General features: G+C 39.7%; 1 protein-coding gene across 3 annotated transcripts in view; it reads right to left on the reverse strand.

Annotated features, from left to right (window-relative positions):
* Positions 1 to 225: 225 nt before the first annotated feature.
* Positions 226 to 14453, reverse strand: part of GTF2A1 (general transcription factor IIA subunit 1) — a 53652-nt gene continuing 39424 nt past the window's right edge. For all 3 annotated transcript variants that reach the window (XM_050953335.1, XM_050953333.1, XM_050953334.1), the window contains 2 exons: positions 9035 to 9124; positions 226 to 4795 (listed from right to left, as the gene is read on the reverse strand). In XM_050953335.1, the coding sequence (XP_050809292.1) occupies positions 4688 to 4795; positions 9035 to 9124 (198 nt within the window). In that variant the 3' untranslated portion in view covers positions 226 to 4687. The remainder of the gene's footprint in view (positions 4796 to 9034; positions 9125 to 14453) is intronic.

Here is a 14453-nt window from a genome sequence, read left to right on the forward strand (position 1 = left end):
CTCAAAATGAAAAGCTGACTTCTCAGAACACTGTGAGCCATGTTAAATGGAAGAGACTACACAGCAAGTTCCCCTCAGTGATTAAAAGGGAAACACTTGTGTTTTTCTTGCTTTGAATAAAATTCACTATATTATGAAAATACTTACAGAATCCTGTCCAAGTTAAAACAATTGCGTATGTCTAACTATTTAATGCATCAGAAAATAATAAATAAAATGGCAAGCTTATTTTTTAAATAACATCTTTAATTAAAGTTTTTGCAAAGGCAAAATATTAAACTTAAAATAGGTCTTAGTACATCAAAATACTAAGTTCTCTAATTGTATTCCAAGCATGGCCTTTGAAACATAATATCCTGTATATCACAGAAGAGCAACCTTGATCTGCAATTGTACAGAATGAATTTTACAAACATAATAAATATATTTACCCCCTTACACATAACAGTATATGTACAACAGCAGTTGACAATAGTAGCTCAGAACAGCAAAAAAGGATATTCCCCTTCCCCATATTTTTATTAGTACCCAATGCACGCTGGAACAAGGGAACTTCAGATGGCTACACATGTAGCTAATCCAAAATAGTTCTTCCTGTTTAAAAAAGTTCCTTTTTGTCCTCAATATCCAATCCAAACTGAATTTTAAAAAGTCAACCACGAAAAAGAGTAGGCAACAGTAGCTTGATTTGCAGGAAAGAAGGCCTGGCTTGTACATATGCCCCAGGCACTCAGAATAATAGGAAACCAAGACTAAAGACACAAATGTAACAACATACAAGTTTTCCCATCTTCTGTAACCACTAAACTCACAATCTGAAACAACTTTGAATTAAATCTTTATAAAAAATTGCAAAGCTGTATAAGGCAACCCAATAAAAATCCACAGTGTGCAATACCCTAAAGCCATAGATCTAATTTTTAAACATTTTATTGCATTCTGCAAAACAACAAAAAAGGAACTTTTTCAAATGGAAGACAAACTTCAAAGTGAACTCTAGTGAAAAGGGTCTCATTTTTCTCCTGCATTGGAATAACAAAATTTTATCCTGGTAGTGTTTTATGGTGACATAATTGCTTTTGGGTATTGATGGATGATACAGTTACTTTCACAAAACAAAACTAAAACCCAGCCAAGTTTACTTTACTCTTACACTGCATCAAAAATAGAAAAGGAAAAAAAACCCCACACTGATACAAAACTGTTATATCACATTTAGCATGTTATTTGTTCTTTTCCACCAACTGTGCTTCAGAAGCAAATCTACTCCCTTTGAGAATAAACCTGCGATCAAAAACTTTGTACTTGTAAAATCATTGTCTGTTGCTAGGAAAATTACTCAGGTCAAAAAGGAGCTTGTAATTACAATGCAGGAAAAAGGTGGATAAAACCTCAGACATTTTGCCACTAACACTGGGGGCAGGGGAGAATAAAGTTATAAATTTTATTTAAATAGTCCAATATAAAGTTCCTTATGTGACAAAGTCTCTATTATCTCCTTAGCAAACAACATATTTTTATTCCTTTTCAACTTTGATGTTTTTATTAAATGATTGCACACACTAAAAAGCCGATATAATTAGAGCTGAAATGTTTATTTATGACTGAAGCACTGCAGGACATCTACTGTCTCAGGAATCCAATAGACCTAGAGTATCATCATGCTGACAAAGCAGGAATATCTGCAAATTGAAAAGGCACAAGACTCCCAACTTTGTCCAGTTGCTCTGTAAATTTCCATTAGCCCTGATGGTTAATATTTTAACCAAGTAGTTATCATTCCCATTTTTTCCATCTTAGAGTCAAAAAAGGTGCTCTGTTATCTGTGCAAATCTAAACATAAGCCCTCTTGAAACCGTTAATTGCCTTCATAATACTGAACTATTTAAATGAAAAATCTATTTTCTACTTTCAATAATTTTTTTTTAATAATTTAAAAACTATGAACATGGGAATCCCTTGCCCTCTGAAAGGAATGGTTTCTATGGAACCTAATGAAATGGTCTGTTCAATTACAACATTAAAACCATGATTAAAATTCAAGTACAATAATAAAATTAAGCAAACTACATTCTTACAGCAAGCTGCTACAATAAAATGAAATTAAAACATGCTTTCTGATTTAAAAAAGGAACACTTGACAGAGAAATAAAAGCACAGTTTGGTATGTTTATATTTGACTGGCTTTCAGAAGATTTCACAGGTACTTGTATTAAAAGACCAAAACTGTCATCTTCCAAGCATACCATAATTAATTTGCAAGACACTGTGCATGTACAGATGGTTTCTAAACATCCTTCAAGATTAACTAAATTTAGGTCATCTTTAAAGCTGTGGTATCCCTTAAAATAAATAAAGAAGCTATGCAATGTCTGCTCTAAACATGTAGGTGAAGGACCCTAAATGTAAGAAGACACTAAATATCTTGTACAGTAATCTGGGTTCCAGTAGTATAAACAGGAATCTGTAGCTAACGGGGTTTCATTGGTTCATTTGTGCAGCATATGGGATTTGTTCTAAGTCCATATTTAAGTAATTTGAAAGGATATGAATCTACTCGTGATAGCCATCAACACTAGTCAAAGATACACAAGAGAAGCAAGGGCAATAATTAGTTGATAAGTAATTGATTTCACTGTAATCACATATGCTTTAAAAGCACAGTGGCACATTAAAAAAAACCCACAAAATTTCTGCTTTGTACAGAGAAAAACAAAAACACCACTCAACTTGAGATACCTTGAAGTCCAGAGCCAAATTTGTATACTAAATGATTACAGCATTAATTACCTATGAGTTAGTAACACCAGAAACTGAACTTTAATGACATTTACAATGTATGCAGACCAGGTGGTTTACTAATAAACATATGGCTCTACATGTGAATTAAGGACAATTTTGTTCTATTTAGTGATACCACAGGTGCAAAAACATATGTAACTGCTCAGATTTCTTCCTTGCAATATGCTGTGAATTTCCTGTAAGCTACTGAGACTATGAATGCACTTGGAGGTCAGTAAAGAAAGACAGGTAAGGGAGACAGAAGGCAGTTAATATACAGTGCTGATTAAATACACATGTGATTTTGTTAAAAACAATTTTAAAAGTTTCATTCTGTAAGAACAAAAGCCAAGAAGTAGTGGGTAAAGTCTCTGCTTCTGCAGTTCTCCCTAATTTGAGTTAAATTTGCCTTCTTTTCAGGTAGCTAGTAAGAACATTATTAAGTTGTAATGGGAAGCCACATAAAGCATGCTCATTCCTTTGTTGGAAATGTCTGATCTATAATTCCAATTCCTTCTTCTCTTGCTCCTTCAGGAATGCAGCAGGGACTCCATTCCTGAAAGCCTGATTGCAAGCAGAACCACCGCATGAAGAAAAGATGTGTTTGCCCTCAACGGCAAAAGCCTTTTGCTATTTATGACATGGCATTTTCAGATCAGTGAAATTACGTTAGGGTTTAGCATATGTGATGACTTAATTTTTGCATTACCAAGACACACTATTTTAATTTTTTGCTTACATTACTCTAACAAAATAAACTATTTCCTCACTGATGCTTTCTTTTAAAAAGAACAAAAACCACCAAAATTGCATGTCACCTGGAGATTTTACAAAGATTACCTGCAACACATCTTAACTTGTCAGTAAGAATATACTTAAAAATTACAGGGTATTTTACAATTAAGCTCTGTTTCCTGATTAGCAGAACTTCAGCTAAGGTATTATAAAACCTCCCCTTATTCAATTTAGTCATTCCTTTAGTATTTGTCCAACAGTATTCATGGATGCCTGGACTATAAATGTTTTAAGTGGTTAGAGGAATGCATTCACTAAGATCAGAATACCTGGAGTTTTCATTTGCAAGGTCTCCAAGACACTGATATTTTAAAGAAGTGATGGAAAGCTACCACAGAGTCCTCTGAGCTCCATCTGGCTGAACCACTTCAAATGCTGAGAATATATTTAAAAATAAAGTAAGTGGTTTGATTTTTCAGAAGGAGCTACAGGTGCTCAGCATTTTTGAAAAGAAGAGTCATTTGTGTCAAATTGAAATGGCTGGAAAATATAAGTAATCATTTTACATTTTGTAACTACTAGAAATGAGAATGTGTTTATGGGAGAAGAATTGAGAAAAAAATGTAGTTAAAATTATACATGACTATAGCAGAATTAAAAATATTTTTGTTATACAAGATAATTAAAATTTATCACCTTAATTCTTACTCTTCTGTACAAAGCCTGCACGCGATTCAAACAATATTCTGACCACTCTCGCTACCAAAAGAAAGTGATCAAAACAAAGATTTGTGTACACATAAGCACTGTCAAACTAAGAGTATATCAAAAGGGAAGAGTTCCTTCAGTTCAGTGGAAGAAATTTTAAAACTTTAACCCAAGGGGAGGAAGGGGGAGACAAAGCCTTACATGCTAATTACCAGCTGCAGGTACCTGTCTATAGAATTGATAATTAAGATATCCCTAAGGTATCCCAGACAATGCTAGCTGCTACAGTCCCATGGCTTGCCCATTTGTAGTAGTGTCTATGTTGCCACGCTCTACCTTCGTTGTGGTAGTTTTGTTTGTACTGTTCTTTTCTGATGTGCAGACATAAGTTTTCATTGAAGTTTATATGTCCAGGTCTCAACCCTTTCTGATTTTTCTTTTTTTCTAGTTTGTTTTAAAAACTTCACCATTCTGCATCTCCAATGGCTTTGGAAAATACGTAATCTCTTCCATTGAGATTCATTATGCCATCTTTGAGGTGAAACTTCCACTTGTTTTTACTTCTATGGATCTAAAAAACAAGATATACATACTGAAATAGTACTCTGTATCAGAAACAAGTAGCAACTTCAAGACTAAATTGACAAATTAGGAAAGAAAATCCAGATAATGATTGGTCACATAACTGATCATTATATATGTATGGAGATCTAAACCCAGGATCTGACATAAAAAACGAAGTGTTATTGTACCTCTGGCAGCATTTGTGGCTCATTTTCTAGCCAGGGTCAAGTTCCCACAGGAGCCATAAATAAACCCTGTATCCATAATAATTGCGAAATCCAAGGCACGTAACACATTTTATGGTAGACCGAGGAAGATAATTTAATCTTTATCCATCTCTAACATGAATGAATACCCTTTTCCTGTTGGAACTGGGAATGTAGAAATCCATTTTTACAGCAGAACCTCAGAATTACTAACATCTCTGGAATGGAGGTTGTTCCTAACTCTGAATAAAACATTATGGTTGTTCTTCTAGAAGTTTACAACTGAACACTGACATAACACAGCTTTGAAATTTTACTATGAAGAAAAATGCTGTTTTCCTTTGTTTTTAGTAGTTTAACACAGTACTGTACTGTATTTGCTTTTTCAGTCTATGCTGCAGCTTGTGTACTTCCAGTTCCAAATGAGATGTGCAGTTGACTGGTCAGTTTGTAATTCTGGTGTTTGTAACTCTGAGGTTCTACTGTATTGGGAATGCCTGATTAGTTTGCTTTTATTTTAGGTTTTGGGTTTTTTTAAGTTATGTCAATTGTAAGCAATCTGTCCAGGGCCACTTTTTCATCATCTATAGCAGAGGTTTTCAACCAGGGGTCCAAGGCCCCCAGGGGGCCACAAGCACGTTTCAGGGGGTCTGCCAAACAGGACCAGCATTAGACTCTCTGGGTCCCAGGGCAGAAAGTCGAAGCACCACAGCATGGAGCTGAAGCAGAAGCCTGAGAAACTTAGCTTCATGGTGCCCCCTGCTTGCCATCCCTTAAAGCGAGCCCTGGCTTTTATATGCAGAAAACCAGATGTGGACCATGGAGTTTTTACAGCATGTAAGGGGGGCCTCAAAGAAGAAGTTTGAGAACCCCTGACGTATAGCATGCCTTGCCCTGATCCTTCCAGGTACTACTAGGGTACAAATAAGGGGAGATTTTCAAAGACAAGTGGGAGCAGGATGCCTGACTAGCCTTTGTGCCTTAGAAAAAAGTCTTCCCCTTAGGAAACAGTAACAAGGCTGGGACTATAACAATGTTTAAAAAGGAAGTGGATAAATTCATGGTGGCTAAGTCCATAAATGGCTATTAGCCAGGAAGGGTAAAGAATGGTGTCCCTAGCCTCTGTTCACCAGAGGATGGAGATGGATGGCAGGAAAGAGATCACTTGATCATTGCCTGCTAGCTTCACTCCCTCTGGGGCACCTGGCATTGGCCACTGTCGGTAGATAGATACTGGGCTAGATGGACCTTTGGTCTGACCCGGTACGGCCTTTCTTATGTTCTAACAACAAAGAGACACCTAAGGTAAAAGTAGTCTAAAATAAAAATAAAATAAACTGGACTCTCCAACAAGAGAAACTAGTAACTATGGAGACCAGTAAGAAAAAAGGCTTTCAAAACGAGTCACAAAGTGAATTTAATTATCAACTGAATCTCAAAAAAATTGAACACCTGGCCGTTCCCAGAATATAGTGAGAACAGTACAACTAAAAGCACTGATCATTCAATTTTGGCTGCAAGCTATATTAAGTATACATTTATCTCTTGTATATTTTGACTTCATTAATTAAATATGTCCACACAAGGGATATCTGGTATCTTTTGAAAATTTGATTAAAATGGTATGTTCTATCTTGGAGTCATCGTGGATAGTTCTCTGAAGATGTCCACGCAGTGTGCAGAGGCGGTCAAAAAAGCAAAAAGGACATTAGGAATCATTAAAAAGGGGACAGAGAATAAGACTGAGAATATATTATTGCCCTTATATAAATCCATGGTACGCCCACATCTTGAATACTGTGTACAGATGTGGTCTCCTCACCTCAAAAAAGATATTCTAGCACTAGAAAAGGTTCAGAAAAAGGCAACTAAAATGATTAGGGGTTTGGAGAGGGTCCCATATAGGAAAGATTAAAGAGGCTAGGACTCTTCAGCTTGGAAAAGAGGAGACTAAGGGGGGACATGACAGAGGTATATAAAATCATGAGTGATGTGGAGAAAGTGGATAAGGAAAAGTTATTTGCTTATTCCCATAATACAAGAACTAGGGGTCACCAAATGAAATTAATAGGCAGCAGGTTTAAACAAATAAAAGGAAGTTCTTCTTCACGCAGCGCACAGTCAACTTGTGGAACTCCTTACCTGAGGAGGTTGTGAAGGCTAGGACTATAACAGTGTTTAAGAAAGAACTGGATAAATTCATGGTGGTTAAGTCCATAAATGGCTATTAGCCAGGATGGGTAAAGAATGGTGTCCCTAGCCTCTGTTCGTCAGAGGATGGAGATGGATGGCAGGAGAGAGATCACTTGATCATTGCCTGTTAGGTTCACTCCCTCTGGAGCACCTGGCATTGGCCACTGTCGGTAGACAGATACTGGACCAGATGGACCTTTGGTCTGACCCGGTATGGCCGTTCTTATGTTCTACTGCAGGCCTATTTTCATTCCAGATAGTATTTAAGTGTACAGTCACTGGCCAAACTGTACCATGCAAGTGGGCTTAGCCACATGCATCTTAAAAGGTAAAAATTACATTAATTGTCCAACTAGCTCAACATACACAGTACTTTTAGGGATAAATGGGCTTTTCATCATGCATTCAAAATATTTTACCCATCAACATAGTAAACGAGAGAACATCTGAACACACAATTTTCCAGATTCCCAGCTGATTCTTTGACAACAGTAATGTAAGAGAAAGTGTGTCAAATTCTGAGTAGCGACTATCCAAGACCCGCCCCGGGTTTCTTTCTCATGCAAATAGCTTAACTTATCACTATCCTCCACAAAAGGAAAGTGAAGTTTCACGTTTTCAAAGAGTCCAGTGTTTATTATTTGCCAAGTAGAAGAGCTTATTCTTCTTTGCAGACTTTCTGGTGGATTCTGTTAGTATATTAACACAAGATTAACCAAAAATCATTAAAGATGACAGCTGAAGTGAAATGCACCAGATTGAAACGTTAACAGGTAAATTTGTGGAAACCTGCTTGGCCAAGTAATGAGGATTTGCATTCTAATCTAATTAAGTGTGCCCCATCTTCTGAAGAATCTAATAAAGCTATCCAAACCAGCAGTTCACATGTGAAATTGTTAAACGGTGCAGTGCCAAAACTGGAACATATCTAGTAGAACCACACTGCTCAGAAGATTAAGCTCTAACCTACTTCAAAACACCAGAAAAATATAGGAACAAAATTCAACCAGCCTCTCTACCCTCATATTGAATCTGCAATTAGAGCAGGGTATAGGGTACAGATGTAAATGAACATTACAACTTCAGGTGTTTTTCCTGTTTTTTGAAAAGTCAATTTTTTTTTCCATTCAAGTTTTAGTTCTTTCCACTGTAAAAAGAGCCTTTTTCATGTAATCGGTACACTGTGGTCCTATGAACCCAGTCTTAAATCCCAACCTGCAGTGAGTTTGGGGTTTTCTGCATCTACATCTTTTCATTTTTTTTCTTTTTATTTGCCCAATATCATATCTCCAGCCCAAGGCTCTTAAAAAAAAGCTAGCCACTATATAGGAACCAAGCTACCTAGGGGATTACTAGCTGAATGTAGAAAAGAAAGGCTGTGTGTTGTGATTTCCCATCCAGGGTTATAGCAGCCAAAGATTGTTCTCTTCGGATGGCTGTTTAGTTTCTTGTCTCAGTGGACAACTGTCCACATCATACAAAACCCACCGAATCTGGCATCAACCGACACTTTTGTTAGCAATCTATGCAGACTTACCAACCCAAAGAAGTGATCCTTTTTCAGGCACATGGTAAGATAGTGTGGAAGAAAAATAAGTTCACTAATTTTAACTGAGCCTTGCTTATAACAGAGTTTCAAGAAGCAAGTAGACATACAAGTTGGAGCTAATAGAAAAGTTTCATATGTTAAAATATACACTATCAGATCACACTAAATATTAAGATATTTATAGCCACATGTATACACGCACTGAAATACAGCTTAAATTCATGATTTTTATGGGGAGCAGAGAAATAGGAACAAGGAAAAGTGACATTCATAAAGATTCTGTTTTTAGAGATTTTACCTTATCATATTGACATACGACAACATTCTCTGTATCAAACAGCTCTTGTCCTTCCTCATCACTCACGTCATCTTCGCTATTAAGAGGCTCCTAAAAGAAACATTTGCAAATAGTTTATCATAAAACTGACTCCTATCTATTAAGATTATAGATATTTTGATCATTTGCATGAAAATAAGCTCTGGTTATAATATGAATAAGGGGTTGAGTGCAGGGAGAATGAAACTTTGAAGTAAAACTTGATGTGTCTGTCATGATTACAGGGCTTGCTTGACATCTGTCCCCTTTCTGGTCTCTCTAGAGTGCACCACCTCACTTGTCATGTCTCTGTCCTTTACCCATCTTTGATTGAAAGTTCGCAATTCTCCCACTCCCAGACTGGACCTGGGCTACCGTATCCTACATACTAACTGTTCTTACCGAGTTGGTCTGATTGAGTTTGGGCACTTGCATTTTTTCCCTTTAGGAGACAGTGACTAGTGGTGAATATAGTGAGCAGACAGCCTTCTTAAACTAAAAGTATTGTTTATTTTACTAACTGGAACAAAGCTTTTAAGAAATAAATAGCCTACATGCATGTTTATCTTGCCCAAAAGCTACCCATTCCCTGATGGTGACCTAGGCAGGCCTAGCATCTCCAGATATCTGTATCTCAGTCTGGCTCTCCGACAACAACCCCCCTGCTATAGTTCTTTTGTTCTTCTGTGTTTCTGGGCTTTAAGCCCTTCTGGTTAAAACCAGCCCTCTAGACCCAGCAGGAGATTATACAAGAGTCCTCAGAGCCAATGTTTCTGACATGGTCCCTTAACAATTGTAGTGTTTGCTGAGGGGTGGCTTATCTTGAACCATTCCTTTTCTTCCTTTCTATGTTAATCAGACAGATTCCTGTTCAGCTAAACCAACGCAGTCATACAGTAAACATCCCAATAATGAGTCCATTATACAGTATTCATAAATTATCCCAGGGCAGCTCCAAATGTTACTGTGTCTATGCCTCATTTTCCAAAATGACTTTGGCATTTGCCTGTACTGAGAACCAGCGACGTATGAAGGGGTTTTTATAATCACATGTAAACAGCATATATTTTAAATGCTACTTGATAAATCCCTATTGAACACATGAAACATGTTTTTCCTAAAAAAGTCTCTCATATTCCCTCACCATTGCTTTCTCATTTTATGGGTTAATTATAAGAGGCACTGGGCAAGGCAAGTTTAAACCCCATCAACCATGATATCAGCTCTTGATTAGCTGGTATAGTATTCTCTTTAATCCAAGAAGGAAAACATGCTTCTTTGTACTAGAGGATGCCCTACCTCCTCCACCCTCACAGATCGTGGGTGTATTAAAGTGACCTATCAGATGCATAGAACTGGAATGAGTTCCTTATAAAGCAATTGATAACAGTGAAAAGAGGAGGCTAGAGCAACATGATGCTGAGGAGATATCTGGCCTGCTGATGGTTATATTTAATAAATCTTTTAATATCAGTGAAATTCCAGAAGACTGGAACAATGCTAATATTTTGTCAATATTCAAAAAAGGCAAGCAAGACAACCCAGATAACTATACTTCAGGGAGCCTGATGTGAATCCTAGGAATGGAAATTCTGATACAGGAGACAACTGATAAAGAATTAAAAGACAGGAACATATTCATGCCAGTCAACAAGGACTTATAGAAAATAGGTCTTATCAAACAAGGCTGATTTCATTTTTTGGTGAGATTACAAGGATGGTTGACAGGGTAGATAAAAATCAATGATTAAAATCATTTTATTTAAATCGAAATTCTATAGTCTGAGACAATATATTAATGTAATGTTTAAGAAAAAGTTTTGTAAATGAGTTCCAATAGTTCATGGATTAGGGACCCAATCTTATGGGGTTCCACAGGCTTCTGAGTAGATTATTTAGGTTAATCTTTCTATCTACCCAATGGGACTCAGTGCTCAGTCTAGAAGATATCATCAGAGATGCTTAGTTTTGCAGTTCTCAAACTGTGGATTTGTCTCCCCAGTAGTAACATGCTTGTTAACAGCAAAAATATTTTTAAATAAATAAATATATAGAGGTGAGAATAACAGACCTCAACCCTGTTGTCCCTCTGCAAGTTTGTGTACAATAAGTCAATCCCTTACCTCTCTCTAAAAGTGAAAAGTTTCAAAAAGTTCAATGAATAGAAAATTGTTGGGGTGAAAAAGATCTGGACAAGGAGAAGAAGTCTGGAGATAAATGTGAGAAGTGAGACACATATGCTTGTTTTGTTAAAATATTGTATGTTTGCGGCTGAAGAAAAAATCTAGAATACAGAACGTTGTTGTTTCAGTTAAATAAAACATTTAAATGTCTGTCTGATGTTCTCCTCCTAATACAAGATGGCAAGAAAATACTCCAAATATTAATGATTAACTTGTTGAACTGGAGATAGTTCTCCCAATGACTTCATAAATATCTGCTTCAATTACCTCTGGTAAATGAAATAACCAATCATTCATTTTCTGATATAGCTGTAAAACTAATCTGAAAAGTTTTCAATATAAATCATGGTTTAAAAATCTATAGTGTGTACCTTCTAAAAATAAACCCTACGTCTACCTCTGAGTTGTGAAGAATATGTATTAAGGTTATAACAACCAATAAGAATGCACTTTTATGTAGAAATCTATGATTAAATCAAGTCTTCCTGACTAGTGATTTAAATCAAATGCACCCTGACGGTTGACAAAGGTAACTGTAGATGTACGACAAACTTTTGTAAGGCATTTGACTTAGCACTGCATGACATTCTGATTTAAAAGTTAGCACTGTACAATATTAATAGAGCACACATTAAATGGATAAACAACTGGACAAGAAAGACAGCTCAATGGGAAATCATCACTGAGTGGGGGTAGTGGGGTTCAGCAGGCCCAGTGCTATTTGACATTTTCGATAGTTACTTTTTCCGTAACAGGTGTTCTTCGAGATGTGTTGCTTATGTCCATTCCACAATAGGTGTGCGTGCTCGCCACATGCACTGGTGCCGCAAGTTTTTCCCCTAGCAGTACCCACAAGGGAGAACCCTAGCAACCCCTGGAGTGGTGCTTCCATGGTGCAGTATAAGGGGCACTGCGCGCTTCCCCCACCCTCAGTTCCTTCTTGCCAGACAACTCCGATAGAGGGGAAGGAGGGTGGGATGTGGAATGGACATGAGCAACACATCTCAAAGAGCACCAATTACGGAAAAGGTAACTGTCTTTTCTTCTTCGAGTGATTGCTCATGTGCATTCCACAATAGGTGTTTCCAAGCGATATCTGTTGGAGATGGGCAGGAGTTCATAGAAACTCAAGACAGAGTACAGCCCTGCCGAACCCGGTGTCCTCCCTGGTTTGGGAGAAGGTCGCATAATGCAAGGTAAACGTATGAACTGAGAACCATGTGGAAGCCCTACAAATATCCTGGATGGGGACATAGGCCAAAAATGCAGCCGAGGCTTGTGCCCTAGTTGAGTGCATCCTCACAATCAGCGGCGGAGGGACTACCGCCAGGTCGTAACAGGTACGAATACTCAAGGTGATCCAGTTGGAGAGCCACTGAGTGGAAATCGGCTGACCTCTCATGAGTTCGGGCAAGGTGAACAGCTGCAAAGACTTCCTGAACAATTTTGTACGTTCTAGGTAAAAAGCCAGAGCCCATCTCACATCCAGCACGTGGAGGTGGCGCACCTCACTAGACGCATGGGGCTTGGGATAGAGAACCAGCAGGAAAAAGTCCTGACCCACATGGTAGGTGGAAACCACCTTGGGGAGCAACGAAGGATGTGGTTGGAACTGGACCTTGTCTTTATGGAACACAATGTACGGGGGTTCAGAGGTCAGGGCCCAGAGCTCCAAGACCCGTCTAGCGCATGTGATCACCACCAAGAATGCTACCTTCCACAAGAGGTGCAACCAGGAGCATGTAGCTAGCAGTTCAAACGGGAGACCCATCAACCTGGTCAGCACCAAGCTCAGGTCCCATTGTGGGACTGGGGGCCTAACGTACGGGAAGAGACGACCCAAACCCTTGAGGAATCGGACAGTCATCGCATGGGAGAACACCATATGGCCCTGCACTGGCAGGCAAAAGGCTGAAATGGCCTCCAACTGCACGTTGACGGATGAGGACGGTAGGCCTTGGGCTCTAAGGTGAAAGAGGTAGTCTAAAACGAGCTGAACTGGAGCAGCCACAGGTGAAACGCCCCTATCAGCTGCCCACTGGAAAAAGCGAGACCACTTTGCCAGGTAGGCACAATGTGTGGAGGGCTGTCTGCTTTCCAGGAGGACATGCTGAACCCTTTCCAAGCAAGTCTTCTCCCCCCAGCCTAACCACTGAGCAGTCACGCTGTGAGGTGGAGTGCCGCTAGGCTGGGATGGAGGAGGCAGCCCTGGTCCTGGGATAGCAGATCTGGACGGGATGGCAACAGCAGGGTGACTGCCAGGCTCGTGAGAGTCCCGTACCAATGCTCCCTGGGCCACAGCTGGGCAATCAGGAGGACTCAGGCCCTGTCCGTTTTTATCTTTTCCAAGATCTTGCCAATCAGCTGGATCGGGGGAAAGGCACAGAGAAAGTGGCCTGACCAGGACAGGAGGAAGGCATTGGAGATTGCGCTCGCCCTGCCCAGCCCCCTTCCAAGTAGAAGCAGGGACACCAGCGGTTCTGCCGTGTCGCAAACAGGTCCACCAGAGGAGTGCCCCATGTTTGGAAAATCCTGTGCACCACCTCCGGGTGCAGTGACCACTCGTGCTGAGAGAAGTCTCCACCTGAGAGTTCCAGGCGCCCGGTAAGTTGTGGGCTTCCAGACAAATATTGTGGGCTATACAGATGTCCCACAGCCTGAGGGCTTCTGGGCAGAGGAGTGGGCCTCATCTTGCCCATTGATGTAGAACATTGAGGCTGTGTTGTCGGTGAGAACCCTGATTACTCTGCCCTCCAGGTGTGAGGAGAAGGCCACGCATGCCAGATGGACCACCCTAAGCTCCTTGACATTTATATGTAGGGCAAGGTCCTGTGCAGACCACAGACCCTGGGTTTGAACTTTCCGCACATGGGCTTTCCACCCCACATCCGACGTGTCAGACACCTGCTCCACGGATGGGGGCCAGCCCCTGAAAGGGACCACGTGGACCATGTTCCCTTGGGAGTACCACCATCACAGAGAGGCGATCACCGGTTCGGGCACTGTGAGGACTTTGTCCATTCTGTCTCTGGACTGGGAGAACACCGAGGCCAACCAGAGCTAGAGGGGCCTCATCCTGTGTCTGGTGTGGCAAACCACATATGTGCATGCCAACATATGACCCAGGAGCTGGAGACACGCTCTAGCTTTGGCCTCGGGGAACCCTGTGGCTGTGCTGATGAGCTCCCTTAGGATCTTGAATCTCTCCGGTGGGAGGG

Source organism: Gopherus flavomarginatus, chromosome 5 (genome assembly GCF_025201925.1).
Source record: "Gopherus flavomarginatus isolate rGopFla2 chromosome 5, rGopFla2.mat.asm, whole genome shotgun sequence".
In the NCBI taxonomy this organism is placed as follows: Eukaryota; Metazoa; Chordata; order Testudines; family Testudinidae; genus Gopherus; species Gopherus flavomarginatus.